Source organism: Phoca vitulina, unplaced genomic scaffold (assembly GCF_004348235.1).
Source record: "Phoca vitulina isolate PV1807 unplaced genomic scaffold, GSC_HSeal_1.0 scaffold16, whole genome shotgun sequence".
NCBI classification, from domain to species: domain Eukaryota; kingdom Metazoa; phylum Chordata; class Mammalia; order Carnivora; family Phocidae; genus Phoca; species Phoca vitulina.
Genome location: NW_022589719.1, coordinates 35,418,027 through 35,432,330, shown reverse-complemented (window position 1 = coordinate 35,432,330; position 14,304 = coordinate 35,418,027). Strand labels below are relative to the sequence as shown.

General features: G+C 54.6%; 1 protein-coding gene across 1 annotated transcript in view; it reads left to right on the top strand.

Annotated features, from left to right (window-relative positions):
* Window positions 1-14,304, top strand: part of SHANK2 (SH3 and multiple ankyrin repeat domains 2) — a 477,134-nt gene that overhangs the window by 327,199 nt on the left and 135,631 nt on the right. The window contains 2 exon segments of the mRNA XM_032414570.1: window positions 5,175-5,257; window positions 6,912-7,036. Of these exon segments, the coding sequence (XP_032270461.1) occupies window positions 5,175-5,257; window positions 6,912-7,036 (208 nt within the window).

The window sequence follows — 14,304 nt, the reverse complement described above, 5'->3', positions numbered from 1 at the left end:
TTCGGGCCCGCCAGTGGCGTGGGGACTCGGGGCCCACTGTGTGGCCAGCCCTGATTTCCATGATCCTCTTGTCTTGTTCCAAGTGAGTTCAGTAAACTCTACTGTGGTGGGCAGTGGGACTGCTGGGTGAGTGAGAACACGGAAACCTTTCATGGTCTCTGCCACGTGGCTCCCAGGGGAGCTTCGAAATGGAGCCGTCTCCCAGTGTTGATGTGGGTCTCTGTGGATACCTCTTACATTCTTCAAGGCAGCCAATGGCCTATATTCCATCTTTGTACGAACTAGAAAAAGTTGCTTGCCCCTTCCTCAAGGCACTTACTTCCATCTGTGCCCAAATAACCATAACGAACATAGGGTTCTGTGATGGCCGTCACGTAAATGGTACCCTGTCTAGTCGCACTGGGCGCAGCCGGCACAGCCGTACTTGCCGGGGCTAGATGCCCGCCCCTTTGCCTTCTGCAGCTCCTGCTACAGGAAACTGGCAAGGAAGGGAACGTTTTGTGTTCATTAAAGTGCCTTCCCACCCTATTCAGAAAACACATTTGAAGACGGCACGTCTAGATTACGTTTTTTTTGTGTAGCCAACAAACCCAGGTAGAATCTCACCAAGAATAGGCATTGTGCCACTTAGGGAGATTCAGAGAGGAACAAGGCATTGATGTTTGCTCCCAAGGAGCCCACAGTTGATGGGTTAGTGGGTGAGAAGGGTCCCCTCAGAGGCTTGGGCCCGGCTCGAAGGCACCCTTGGGGAGAGAATGTGTGACATTGACCGTCGTTGGGAGGGTTTGGGATGGCTTCGCCTAGGGCAGAGAGCCTGTGAGTGACCAGTGGTGGGGAGGGCATGGCAGGCAAAGGGAACACAGAGCACGAGGCAGTGGGGCGTGAAGGGCCCACGTATGAGCACTTGGGTAAAAGACAAGGCCAACGGTAGAGCGTTGTAGGGAGTGAAAACGAGCCGGGGGGACCCTGCAGGAAGGTGGGCAGTGACTGGAGTCCGGGGCAGGGGGCAGATGCAAAGCAGGGGTGCAGGGTGATCACTAGGGCTGGGCTGCTGGTTTCACCAGGCCGTGTCCCCAGGGACCAGGTGGCACCAAGTTCAGCAGCGTGGGGCCCACGTGGGCGCCAAGGCAGTGTCCCTGTGAAGGCAGCTCCCATGCATTTGGGATGCATCTGGGGAGCAGGGCTGCTGGTGCGCGGCCAGGCTGGCCGGGCTGAGGCCTCGTGGCCTCTGGTTTCTGGGGCTTCAGCCCAGCTCCCGAGGCAGCTTGCAGAAGCCGCGTCCGCCTGCCACAGCTTCCGCGTGTGGCCATGGCTGTCATCCTGAGACAGCTTTTAGATTCATAAACCAGCTTAAGGAGCCCTCTGAGAGTTTCTCATCTCCAGGCAGGTTCCTCCCGAAGGCCCGGGGGTGGGAATGCCCAGTCTGATTTGTGGGGGTAGAGGGAACTCTGCGCGTTTGTGCTGTTCGGATGAAACTAGACGTGAGCTCCTGTTTCAAGGGAACGACGCTTGCATTTGGATCTCCTGCTGCTTTTCACGGTTTGCTACAAAGACCGTCCGCTTCTAATGGCCTGGGACTTCCCTCCCGCTTGTGTCTCGGGCTGCCTGGGCCCAGCCCACCGCCTGCAGCAGGTGCTCCGTGGTGCTGAGCTGCTCCTGCCCTCTGGGTGCGACCCAGGATCCAGGGATTGTCCCAGTTGGAGGCGTGTGCACTGAGACCCTTCACTGGCCGGAGGTGTTCCTTCGCCGCCTGCCCTGACACACCCAAGCTCGACCCCTACCTTGTGTTCACGCCTGTTCTGCTGCAGCCCACGGACGTGATGGGTGCGTGGCACCCTTTGCTGGGCACTGCGGGCGTCTGGGGTGATGCCGTCCAGGAGCCCTGTCTCCCAAGGGATTGGGCACGAGACGGCCATTTCCCCGTTAGGGGGCCTTGTTCCAGTTGCCCCCCAAAGTGCCTACCAGACAAATATCACTGTCTCTACTTCGCAGGTGGGGACACTGAGGCTCTGAGCAGCTGAGTTGGTAAACGCCTGAGGTGGGATTCAAACCCAGGTCTGTCTGTGAATAAAAATAAGACGGGGTCATGAGGGGCAGGGGCCGGCGGCTGCTTAGATCCTGAAGTAAAGCAGGATGGAAGAGACCGGAATCCTTCTTCGTATCGGAGACTAAGGAGTTTGGCACTTGCTCAGCAAGCAGGACGCAGCCACACGGACTGGGGGCAAGATGGTGGCAGCCCCGAGTGGGAGTCAGGACATGCTTCGGCGAGGGAGGAGTCGCTGGGAGGACTCAGAGGGCTCAGAGAGGGGCTCCGTCGTTAGCCCGGGAGGGGTCCCGGGGAGGAGGAGGAGGGGGGGGGCGTTGGCACGTGCAAACCCTCTCTGAGCAGGGTCGCCGCTACTAACACGTGCTGCATGCCTGGGCTGCTGTAGGTTACTTCGTCAACTCCTCCTCGGCCCACAGGGCATGTTTTGCTCCTCATCCCATTTTGCAGAGTGGGACACTGAGGCTGTGAAGGTCAGAGTGACCTTGGGTCAGAGCACAGCTGGGATTGGAGCTGAGTTCCCTGCAATGCCGGTGCCACCCCTCGCCGCCCACCACAGCAGACCACCCCCGTGCGGTCAGCGGGTTGCTGTTGCCCTGGCCGCAACAAGCTCCCCATCGTGGGGGGACATCTGGGAGGAAACGTACAGTCGCCTGCAAGCCACATGAATCCTGAGGCGGCATTTGGTCCTGCCGGCAGAGTCAGCCCGTGGTAGGGTCGCCGCCTGGAATGCAAGACAGGTGGTGGGTGTCGGGGGCCGCTTGTGCCCCCGGGGGAGATAGAGCTCAGGACCCGCAGGGCAGGCATCGTCTTTCTGGGGCTTCGGGGGCTGCTGGCCAGCAGCTACTCATGCAGAGGGCGAAAGTGGGGCGCAGCGGCCGGGGCCCTCATGAGCCTTCCCCTAGAGAAGCGGGTCGCAGGGCTGGCACCTGCTCGGTGCCCGAGGGAGCCACCGGGCCAGGGCCCTCCCCCTTGAGGAGTTCAGCAGGAAGCAAGGCAGGTGGGAAGGCAGGCCAGGTCTGCATCCTGGTTGGGGGAGGCTTCCTGGAGACAGGAAGGTGGTCAGCCGGGCACAGGGTCCGCTCACTACAGAGCTTCCGCCTGCCCCCAGTTCCTCCTGCCTTGTGGTTCCCCAGGTCCTGGCTAACCGCCAGCCTTTTGCTATTTCTGAGGGCAGCTGATGGCTCCCTGGGGCTCCCTTGGCCCACCACACCATCCTGGGAATTGCCCCATCTGACCTCACAGTTGCCCCATGGCTTCTTGCCGCCTTGTAATGCGAGGGCGAGGTTTAGAGGTTTTAGGGAGCCCCATCACCTACTAAAGGCCAGGCCAGCCGTGTGACCCTGGGGCTCCCTGTGCCCAGGGTAGCAGGCAGAGCAAGAGCACGGGGACAGAACCCCTCCTCGAGTCTTAGACCACCCTAGACCCATCATCCCCAATTGCATGGGCTGTTGGCTGTGAAAGTAAGTATCTGCACTCTGCCAGCCCTTTCTTGGAAGACAGGGTCACCCTGGCAAGTTCCGTTGCATGCTCGTCCGCCGCAAGGGCAGGAGCTCGGGACTGGGTCAGGACCTGCGTGCATTCTCCAGCTGTGTCCCCCAGCCTCTCTGAGGCTCCCCTGCCTCATCTGCATGCTGGGAAACTCTCAGCAGCCCATCGCTCTGTCCAAGCACCCCTGTCCCTTGTCCTCCTGGGGCCTGATCTGGGTTGGCTGAACTGCTCCCGGTTGGCTGCATGCTGGGGCCCTGCGCTCCCTGCAGGCTGAGTCCAGTGCTGGACAAAGCTGACCTTCAGTTGTCTGTGACTTCGAGCCTGTCCGCACGTTGCTCCCACTGTTTGCTAGCTGCGTCCCCCAGCCTCCCCCTCCAAGCCAGGGACCTGCTGAATTCCTCAGGACCCCGGGCATGCAGCCCTCTCTTGGCCAGCCCCTTAGGACCCTGGAGAAAGCCTCTCCACGTCGCATCCTGCCCCTCCTCCTTCCCTGCGCAGTGGCCTGGCCTTCCAGCTGCCGACTTACTTACTTCCGGGGCAGCAGCGAGTCCTGGGGGGAGGCTGCCCCTGGAAGGTGGGGAGGGAGGGCCACTGTTCAGCCCCGGCCGTGTGGCCCGCCAGGAAGTCCACTTCCGTCCCGCGCCCCCAGGTGCCTCCGGGGCTGGACAGTTATGTGGCAAAGCGCCCTTACTGTAAATGATGGGAGGCTTTGGCAGCTGAAGCAAAGTTGGAGCTTTTGGGTTTCTTTCCTTTAAAAAAAAAATGCTGTGCCAAGAGGCAGGCGATGTGGCTTTAGGCTGTCTGTCCAAGGGGGTAGCCCCCGAGCCCCCTGCTCCCTGTCCCCACGGCTCATCATTCCCTAAAGGAGACCATGCCGTTCGACACCATGGCTTTGGTGTCGCTGGAGTGACCTGCCTCCTCCTGCTAGGAGCCCCCCCCCCCCAGCAGCGCCCCGGCCGCCCCCTCCGCCAGCCTGCGGTTTCTCTGTGCCGGATGACGCCGCGCAGAGGCTGCCGTGGCATTGTGGGCTCCCTGGTGGTTGTCGGGACACCACATTCATTCAGGCCGGGAGGGAGGGGTCGCTGCCGCTCGGCGCCGGCTCGTGCAGAGAGCAAATAGAATTTGATTTTTGAAAACCCCTTCAGGAAGAAGAAGAAGAAGGAGAAAAAAAAACCCAAAAACCTGCTGCCTCATTTCTCCTCTGGCTGATTTCAGCGGGCTCCCCTGGAAGATGCATCAGCCTGGGCGCCCTGGCTCTGCTGCGCCTGGTGGCTCTGGGCCACTTACTTTCTTTGCCTCTGGGTGCCCGGAGCCAGCCCGCGCTGCCATGGCTCGGCGGCCTCCCCACCATGCCTGACTCCTTCCTCCCGCTCGCTCGCTCGGCTCCGCTCCGGCTCTGCCTCTGCCGGCCCCCCCCTCCGAGCCCCATTGTGCCGAGCCCGCCTATCCCGTTCGCCGGCCCCCCCAGCTGCCTCCGCTCCTCCTGCTCCCTGTGCTGCTTAGTTTCCTCCATGCTGCCTGGATCCGGCGAGCTGGGTGATTAATTGGCTATGATGATGAACGTCCCCGGCGGAGGATCAGCCACGGTGATGATGACGGGTTACAATAATGGTCGCTATCCCCGGAATTCTCTCTACAGTGACTGCATTATCGAGGAGAAGACAGTGGTCCTGCAGAAGAAGGACAATGAGGGTTTTGGATTCGTGCTCCGAGGGGCGAAAGGTAAGAGCGGCTGCTCCCAGTCTGGGTGCATTCCCATGTTGTGTGAGTGTGAGTGAGTGTGTGTGTGTGTGTGTGTGTGTGTGTGTGTGTGTGTGTGTGTGCACGCCGTATGAAAATGCTCCCCGGCTCAGAAAGAAGCCTTCTTCCTGGGGGCACTTGGTTGCTAGACAACCATGTTCTTTAACATATTCTGCCGTACTCAGAAAACATCGGGGCTTCCTTTAGGAATATTTTCAATTTTCTGTACACAGTATTGCTCTGAACGAGCTCTCGCTGTCTCTCTCTCCCTCCCCCCACTCATTTTTTTGTTTTGTTTTGTTTTTTTAATCGTGGGTTTATGCTATATTTTGTGGTTTAGTTCAGCCCAACTGTGGCTGGATTTGGAGCTCCTGGTCTCAGATATCCAGAATGACCCGGTGCTGAGTTTCATATATCTAGAAACTGCCCCATTCTGGGAGTGGGCTTTGGCTCCAAGTGCGGCGGCGTCTGTGTGTGCCCGTCTCTAAGGTGACTTTGCAAAGGAAATGTGGCAAGATGGTCCCCTCTGCCGTGGACTGAGCCGGCAGCATACACGTCATGTGGCCTGGGGTGGGGGGCTCTGGGCATGCATCCCATGGCAGTGCACCCTCCACACCAGCCCTTCTCTTGGGGGCTTCCCTTTCAAAAGAAAACAAAATGGCATCAGCTCCCCGGGAGAGGAGACATCTGTGCACCGCGTGTGTGGGTAAGCCATGTGTAAGTTTCATGTCAGAGGCTCTGTGCTGTGCCGGGTCCGGCCTGAGCTAGGAAAGGCCTCCTTCCCTGGGCGGCAGCCCCACCTGCCCTGAAGCTCAGGCTGCCCAGGAGCCATCTGTCCAGAGAGAGCAAGAAAAGATGAATCTGTCTCCGTGTGTGTGTGTGTGTGTGTGTGTATGACTGTCTGAGTGATGTTCTGTCCCCTCCCCCTGCTGGGGTCATCTTCATCTTCCCACCCACCCACCCCTGGCTGCTCATAACTACCCAGGGGAGTCCATCTCTTGCCCTGGAGTTTTGCTCGGCAGCCATGTGGGGCCCAGATACCAAGGCTCAGCTCTGCTGAGGAGCGGGGGCCCAGCCTTCCCGTGGGTGCTGGCCGCAGAGTGGTCGCTGAGAGCCGGGCTCCCTGCAGACAGAATTCATAAGCAGATTCCAAATCCGCAGCCACCCACTGGGTCAGCATTATGATCTGTCCATGCTCCAAGTTGAATTCCCTTGGTTGCGAGTCTACGTAGATATAAATTTGGCAAGGGGTTCATTGTGGTGTTTCTGGAGCTCTGTGTGGTTATGGGGGGAACTTTTCCATTTTTAGAACTGAAAATGTTTAGTCACTGATGCTTTTAAAGAAAATGACAGGCATGTACATAAAGACACATACAGCAGAGCATATCATTCGGTGTTTTTAACAGAAAGGCCAAGAGATATGGTGGCACCAAAATGCAGTTGGCTTCATTGCTTGAGTTGGTGTTGACCCATGACTGTGAGTGGCAAGCCCTTCCCAGGGGAGAGCAGGCCTGGAGCACCCACTTCCAATGGGAGACATACACACCCCCTTTCTCTCAGGGGCCCTTAAGGGGCCGGGGCTGCCAACCTGGAAACACCACCCAGGCTTGTACTGAGGTATTCCTTGTCTTCCCAGCGGATACACCCATTGAAGAATTCACGCCAACGCCGGCGTTCCCAGCCCTGCAGTACCTGGAGTCCGTGGATGAAGGAGGGGTGGCATGGCAAGCCGGACTGAGGACTGGGGACTTCCTGATTGAGGTAGGGACATGGGTGTTTATATCTTTCTGCTTGGGGAGAGTGCCGACTCTCTTAGGGTTGGGGTCCATGGTTTTAGCAGCGCGGCCATTGAGCCAGACCTAGGGGGACTCACGGAGGCTGCCGTGGACCCATGTTGATTGGTTATTTCCTGGTCCATCCATTGTGGATGCCATTTCCTGTGGACTCGTGTGTTTGGACTGTCTTTAAGGCCTCGGCTGTAACTCTTGGGAGGTGGAAATGTTCATGGAAGTTGGCCATTGGTCTTGAAGTAGAAGGTAGAAGGAAGAGACACATGGTTGCCATGATGTTGGGGATGCACCTGGATCTGTGTGTGGTTCACTTGTAGCTGTACAAATAAACACCAGTAGGGGCCGTTGCCCATTCTTGTGCCTTCAGGGCAGGATGGAGGGTGCTGTGCTGTGGCTCTTGCTTGCCTGAGGTCTGTAACCTTGGTGGCTGAGACACCATTGATTTGCAAGTTGCAGTAACTGGCCAGGCAGATGATGGCCTTCAAAGACCAAGCAGCACGTGCAGGATGGGTAGTTGGCACAAAAAGGAAATTATTAAATCCAGATGCTTTGAAAACCAGCTTTTGCTAGTTGGTAAAGGGAGGGAGCATTCTCTTCCTTTGAAGAATCCCACTAGACACCAGTGCCGTGTTTCTTGAGCTTTTGCTAGAGTTAGCACCGTGGTGTGTGTGAGGTGTCCGAGCTGCGAGCACATCCGAGCTCCCTGCCTTTTGCGGGTTTAGGTATTACTTTCAGTCTTGTTGTGCAAAGGAATCTGTTACTCTTTAGAAATATTAAGAATAAAAGAGCATGTTGTACCTTGGAAAAATTATTCTTAAGGGGTTCGGTTTGCTCCAGTGGCCCTCCTTGGGAGTTCACGTTTCTTGGAAAAGCATTCTGAGCCCTGTCTCATCTACATCTGCACATGGCGGGTAGGAGGGGTGGATACAGGGCAGCCCTGCCACTGGGCCAGACGCTTGTTCGTTGTGCAGAGGAGACCCAGACCCTGGCGAGCTGGCCACTGAGAGCCGGTCTCCCCCTTATGCCTGAGCTTCCCAGGGTGCTGCTGAGCTCAGGTTTGCTCATGATCTCCTTAGTGCCTCTCAAGGCTGGTGGACTGAAGGAAATCCAGAAGGAAAGATGCTGTGGAGGAGAGCGAGCCAAGGAAAAAGGAGCAGGTGCTTTACCTTCTTCCAGGTATCTTGTGTTGGTCCCATTTTATTTGCCGGAATCTGAATTTAAATTCTTATTGACCAGTCAGAGCCTGGCTCGGATGAGACGTTGGGTGCATTACCCAGAATGGTGGAGACTGGAACCTGCTGCGCTTTCATGGGTTAACTCGATTTGTAACCTCACGAAAATGCAGAGACTGGTTGAATCATCTTCTGTAGGATGTAGTTGTGATGTAAGTCTCCTCACCGTGTGTGTGTGTGTGTGTGTGTGTGTGTGTGTGTGTGTGTGTGTATGACAGAGACAGAGAGACCCAGAGACAGAGGCTCCAATAGGTCGACACAGGCGATGCTGGTTCTTGGTTTTAAATAATAAATGAAGGCTGCAGATACAAGCGTGTGCCCCATTGTTAGGCTCATGGGATTGCTTCCTCGATAAACTAGTCAGTAAGGGAAACGTGGGAGCGCCTCGGAGCGTGTGCTGGGCCCTTCCCTTTCGTGGCGAAGCAGAGCTGCACGGGTTGGTGGACACTCCGCAGCACGTGCCTGACCCGGGCAGAGAAGGCAGGCCACCCGGTCAGATGGTCGCCTCCGTGGAAGTTGGGGGCATGAAGGGTGTGTGTACTTCTGCTGTCAGAGGAGCTCCTTGGACATTGCTTTTAACCTCTGATATGCAAATATATTTGCCATTTTGGAACAGGTTTATGTTCGAGGTAACCTCTGAATTCTAGGATTCTAGGAGTGGTGGGCCCTGAGATGCATTAATGCTGTGTTGGGGTTATTGTGTCCCAAAGACCTGCAGGAGGAGTGAGCCCTTCACAGCCCGCCTCGTCCCCCACCCCGTGTGTGTGTGGGTCCTATGCTAATGGGGGGACCAAGGGGTTGGACCTTTGGAACCCTGACCTACCCAGTGCATTTCCAAGGCTACTCAAGGGACTCAGAAAGTCTCTTTTAGGTGATTGAATTAAAAAGACTTGAGAATCTCCATTGAGGCATTTTCCTAGCTACTGGATCGCACCCCTGGGGTAGTAAAATCACTTCCAGCCTTAGAGGTGCTTGCATTTTCCAACAGACAGTTTTTCTACATTTTCCGTTGAAAAGCTTCAACCTCAGGGGGGAGGGGGGCGGTGTTCTTCTGAACGAACTCATGGGTCTCGGGTGAATCTTGATTTTGGCCAGAAGCCATCCCTGGAATCAATGGGGTTTCTGAGCCTTGGTGAGGCGCAGGGTCCCACGTGCAAAGATAGTCAGTGAGGGCAAATTGTCCTTGCCGCCTCTGGGCGACATGTTCCTCTGGGCCAGCCTCCTTCTCTCCCTGCTCTTGGAAGGAAACTCAAGGCATGTCAGCTGTTTATATTCTCTTTAAAAACTCATGCTGCAGTTTGAACGTGGAGACCAAGGGGCAACTTTTGATGGGAATCTTTCCTCTTCAGAGTCCTGAGCATCTGCAAAACTTCCTTCTTCCTTCTCGGACTTGGTCATCTTGCTGGTGTCACCCGCACCTGTTGTGAAGGGTTTCCTACTGTGCGTGCTTTTCTTGGGTGCTTACCCTCCAGAATTTACGTCCCTCCTGCCTTAGCATTGGGGAGGAGTTTGCTCCTTTGTCGTTGGGACTGTCTCTTTGCTGACCGCGCCCCCCTCCCCCACCCTGCTCCTGCCAAAAAGCAAAAGCTTCAAGTAGAGTTCCATGTAAAATGTTACCGTGAAACCAGGAATTACAGTGAGATCGATGGGTGCTAGTGCGCCAATGGGTTGTCATAAAAGTTCATTTCGGAAGTGGAGAAGGAGGAGTGGGCATTTGAACATGGGGGCTCCAGAGACCATGTGTATTGACCACTTTCAGATCAGCTTGATACGCTGGAATCCTCTGGATGGCTGGTGCCTCTGGGGCTTTCCCAGAGAGCTTTAGGAGGCAGTGGGAGTGGGCAGGGCAGTGGGGGCGGAGTCCTTCCTGGGAGAGCGATGCTTGCAGAGACGTGGGTCCCGGCGTCAGTGACAGGCTGTGGGGAGAAGTGAGCAGGGGAGTCGGGGCAAGGTTTTCTTTCCCTGCACATCACATGTAAGCATGAGGACTCCAGCAGCCAGGAATGATAAAAGTCCCACATCCCTTTTGGTTACAACAGGAAACCCAGTTCGAACTGGGTTTAATAATGATAGAAGCTTGTCGGAGAATTGAAAGTAAAGAGTTTAGGGGGAGAATCAGCCTCCAGGCACAGATTGTTGAAGACTTCATCTGCTTTTCCCTTGAGATCATCTTGGTTAGGTCTCCCCAACCCCATGAGATGGGGCAGGAGAGGCTACTTACGAGGAATCATAAGGAGGACGTAGAGGGCTCGCAGATGACAGTTTTGCACCCAGTAATTAAGGAGACATGGAGGTTTGGGGATGTCCCTTTGGTGTCCTGCAAGGGACTCCCCGCACTGGACGGCTGGCTGGGCATCAGAGCCTCCTGTCCTTATTTATAGAGAGACCCGATTACCAGCCCACACCTTCAGAGTCAGAGTCTCGAGGCAGGACCTTGGGCGTGGCGTCTTTAGGACACTTCAGTGATGCTGCGAAGGGTTCTAGCATCAGGCAGGGTGATGACCAGCTGGCCTGATCATGTTGGCTCTCTGAACCTCTTAATTTGGCATTCTAACTGAAGGATAGAAGCAGGCCCCACACTCATCTCCTTGTCGTGACACCGGGGCTGTCTTCCTTCCACAAACTGCCCATCCCGAAACCCAAGTTTTGTTGCTTGCATCACTTTCTTAGACAAAAACATCCTCTATCTCGAGAATTGCTCATAATACAACTAAACAGTTAACCTCAAAAGGGCAAACAACATTCACGACAAACACAACCAAGACAGTGTCCGAGCGTGTATCAGCCCAAGCACCCCACAATCCCATGTGACCCTCACCGTGAGCCCAGAAAGTGGCATCTGTTGTCCTCCCCGTGTTACGAGGACATGGGGAATGAGGAAACTGGGCACAGAGAGGTGAAATCCCTTGCCCACCGTCATGGAGCGTGCGACTGGAGACACTAGGATTCCAACCTGGGCTGCCTGACTCCATGATGCCACAGCTCAGAGGTTCATGAGAGATGCTTTGATGTGCTTGATGTATAAACGGGCAGAGGGAAGAAGAAAAACGGATGATGAGCTGCCAATTCTTATTTTCAAATTAGCAAATGCTTTTTTTTTTATTACTATACCCGTCACCGGTGACAGCGCTCATATGTTGCTATGTGAAAGAATAAATCGCCATAAACTTTTTAGAAATCGATGTGATAGTATGTAATAAGAGCTGTAAAGCCAAATCAGGGAGTTTTACATCTAGGAATCCATTCTGAGGGAAAGAACTGAAAACAGGCAGAGTGGAGACCACAGTGTAGCAGAAGCAGAATAAGGGGATGGGGCTGCAGGGAAATGAAGAAGGGGACCTCGTGCATCCATCGTGGATCCGCAAGAAAGTGTTTTCAAAATGAGGCTTGCAAGGAGTTCTCGATACTAATGAGAACTGATCACCTCTATTAGGTGAAAAGGGCAGACCCAAAATTATCTGCACAATACCATCTAAATTATACCACCTCTCCCCAAAATAGGCCTCGGCGGGGGGGGAAGGAAAGGAAATGTTAACCCCTGGGTGATGGGGTCGTGTGTGATCATTGTCTCTTACTTCAGACTTTTGTCTATTTCTCAGAATTTCCAAAATGACAGCATTCGCTTTTCTGACAGGTATTAATTTCATAAATAGAAAGATATTCCTTTGGAGAAGCTGTCGCACGCAGCTGAGTGGTGTCTCAGCCTCCGTGGCCAAGGCGTTGCTGTTTGCTTTCGGGATGAGAACACTTTCCTGGGTGTTAATTATTTTCCTGGGGCCATTGCTCACCAACCTGATGCCGTGCTGGAGACTCCTATGGTTTTTGTGATTGTTTTCTTAGCCCTGAAGTGGCCAATCTCGTTTTTGTGTTAATTCCCTAAATAGGTTTTCCCTTGCAATTAAACCAGGCAGCAATATCCTTCATCCTTGAAAAGTGATGCTTGAGTTTGCTAATTACTTTTCCTCATATTAAATGCTTGCACTAGTGATGGCCTACAACTGTTTTATAATCTCAGTTTGCACTGAAGTGAGGACGCTAAGAGGGATGCCCCGGTGTTTTCCTGAGAGACCGTTTGAGTATCTTATAAAATGTTTCTTTGGCTGCTACTTGAGAATGGGACTTGAAAAACCTAACACGGGTTCTAGCACACATTTGCCTGAACCGTTACTTATAACCAGGCTGGAGCTACGAACAGTTGTTAAAGCCCGGTGGTAATCTGCCAGCCTCCCCCAGCTTCAAAATTAACTTGTATGAAGGAGAGGAGACAAAGTTCAGGTTATGGCCGATCAGTCGCTCTGCACGTCATTGATCAGCACGTGCTTCCTGGGTCCCAGGGTGCCCATCAGCAAAAAGGGTGGTTGTGAGGATTCAGTCACCAAAACGAGCTATGTGCCACGAGCTCTGGGCATGTGGACTGCCGTGAGTGCTGGTCCTGTTAGTTAGGAGAAGGCTGAGGGCCAGCCGTGCTGGGCACAGAGTTAGCATTCCATCAGCATTTGCTGTCGACGAGCATCCTGTCCTTCATCGTCATTCATGATGCCTGACTGAGAAGAGGAAACCAATAACTGTTAGTTGAACAAGTAATAATAATAGCAAGCCGCCGTACGTTATAATAAAGGCAGGTGGATCATTGCCACTACCGTCTCAAGCATGGAGCAGTTACAGAGCACATCTGCCCTGTGCCAAGCACAGACAGTCACCATGTGCCAAGTACATTCCAGCCAAGAGCGCATTGGCCGTAGCTTCTCGGTGCCTCTCCGTGGACAGCATATCGGCTGGTGCAGGCACCTGCCCCGCCCCACCCCCAAGCCCCAAGTATCCCTGGCAGGCATACCTCCAGATCTGGCTTGAACCTCTGCTCCCAGGGCGCTCCCTCACTGCCTTGCTCAGTTCTGTTCTGGCATGAGTCTGGCTTTTGGGTAATCTTGGAATTTCTCTTCCTGATTCCCATTTTGCCCTCCAGCCACAAATCCCAGGGCTGAGGCCAGAGCCCTGCTGTGGTTCCCGTGGTGCCAGCATCCCTTCTACCCAGTTGTTCAGCCACACCACCCAGCTCACATTTCTCTGCCTTGCCTTTCAGGATAGCATGAGAGGCTTCATCACAAGTCCTGCTGGTGCCCACATGGCCAAGCTGGGAACTCTACCCACCCCACCCCCCAAATTCTTAACATCTTATTCAAGTAATTTTAAATGAGTATTTGATTCGATAAGGAAGTTAAGACCCAATGCCAGCTGATATTAGCAGGAAGCAAGGGCGACCGGTGAATTCCTGACTTTGAGTCACATTGATACTTCAGTTGTGAAGCTCTGTTGGTTTCACGTCAAAGACAAGCAGGGCCCGGTGGCTGGCTGTGGTCTCTCCAAGTGTGGAGTGTTTCTGTTCTGAAGCTATGTGGCTTCTTGCTGTACACATTTTGGAAAAGGCCTGGGGCCCCCCGGCCAGCCTCCCACGCCAGCTCCCCTGCTTCGGGCTGCCGGCACCTGGGTCAATGCCGGGGGTAAGCGTGGCCATCTTGACCTGCCTCTCCATCCCCCTGCCCAGCCTTGCTGGGGTCTAAGCTTCCAGTCCACTTCTCAGTGATGACTTCAGTAGCAAATAAAAGTCAGCACAGAGGAACGCAGCTGTGTCCGTTGATTGCCTTCAGATAATGCCAATGCCCATGGCAAATGGTTGTGCCCTTCCGAGGCTCGTAGCCTTGGGGTCTTCACTATCTGGGTCTCATAGCACTGGGGTCTTTGCTCTCCAAGGCTCTAAAGAGGCCCCTGCTCTGGGCAGAGCCTGGGAGCCTGGACCCCTTTCCTGCACATAGCCAGCCATAGCCCCTTCTGTGCCTGGAGAATAGTTCACTTTGTCCTCCATATTGACTGGGAACAGGTGGTCCAGGATGAGGAGCAGCCCAGAACCCTGCTGAGAAGGTAGATGCGGGCATCTTAGCTATTGCAAATCTGAAGTCTTGGCTCATTCATTTTGGGGTTCTAATTTGAAGCATCAGTGATTTCAATTTCA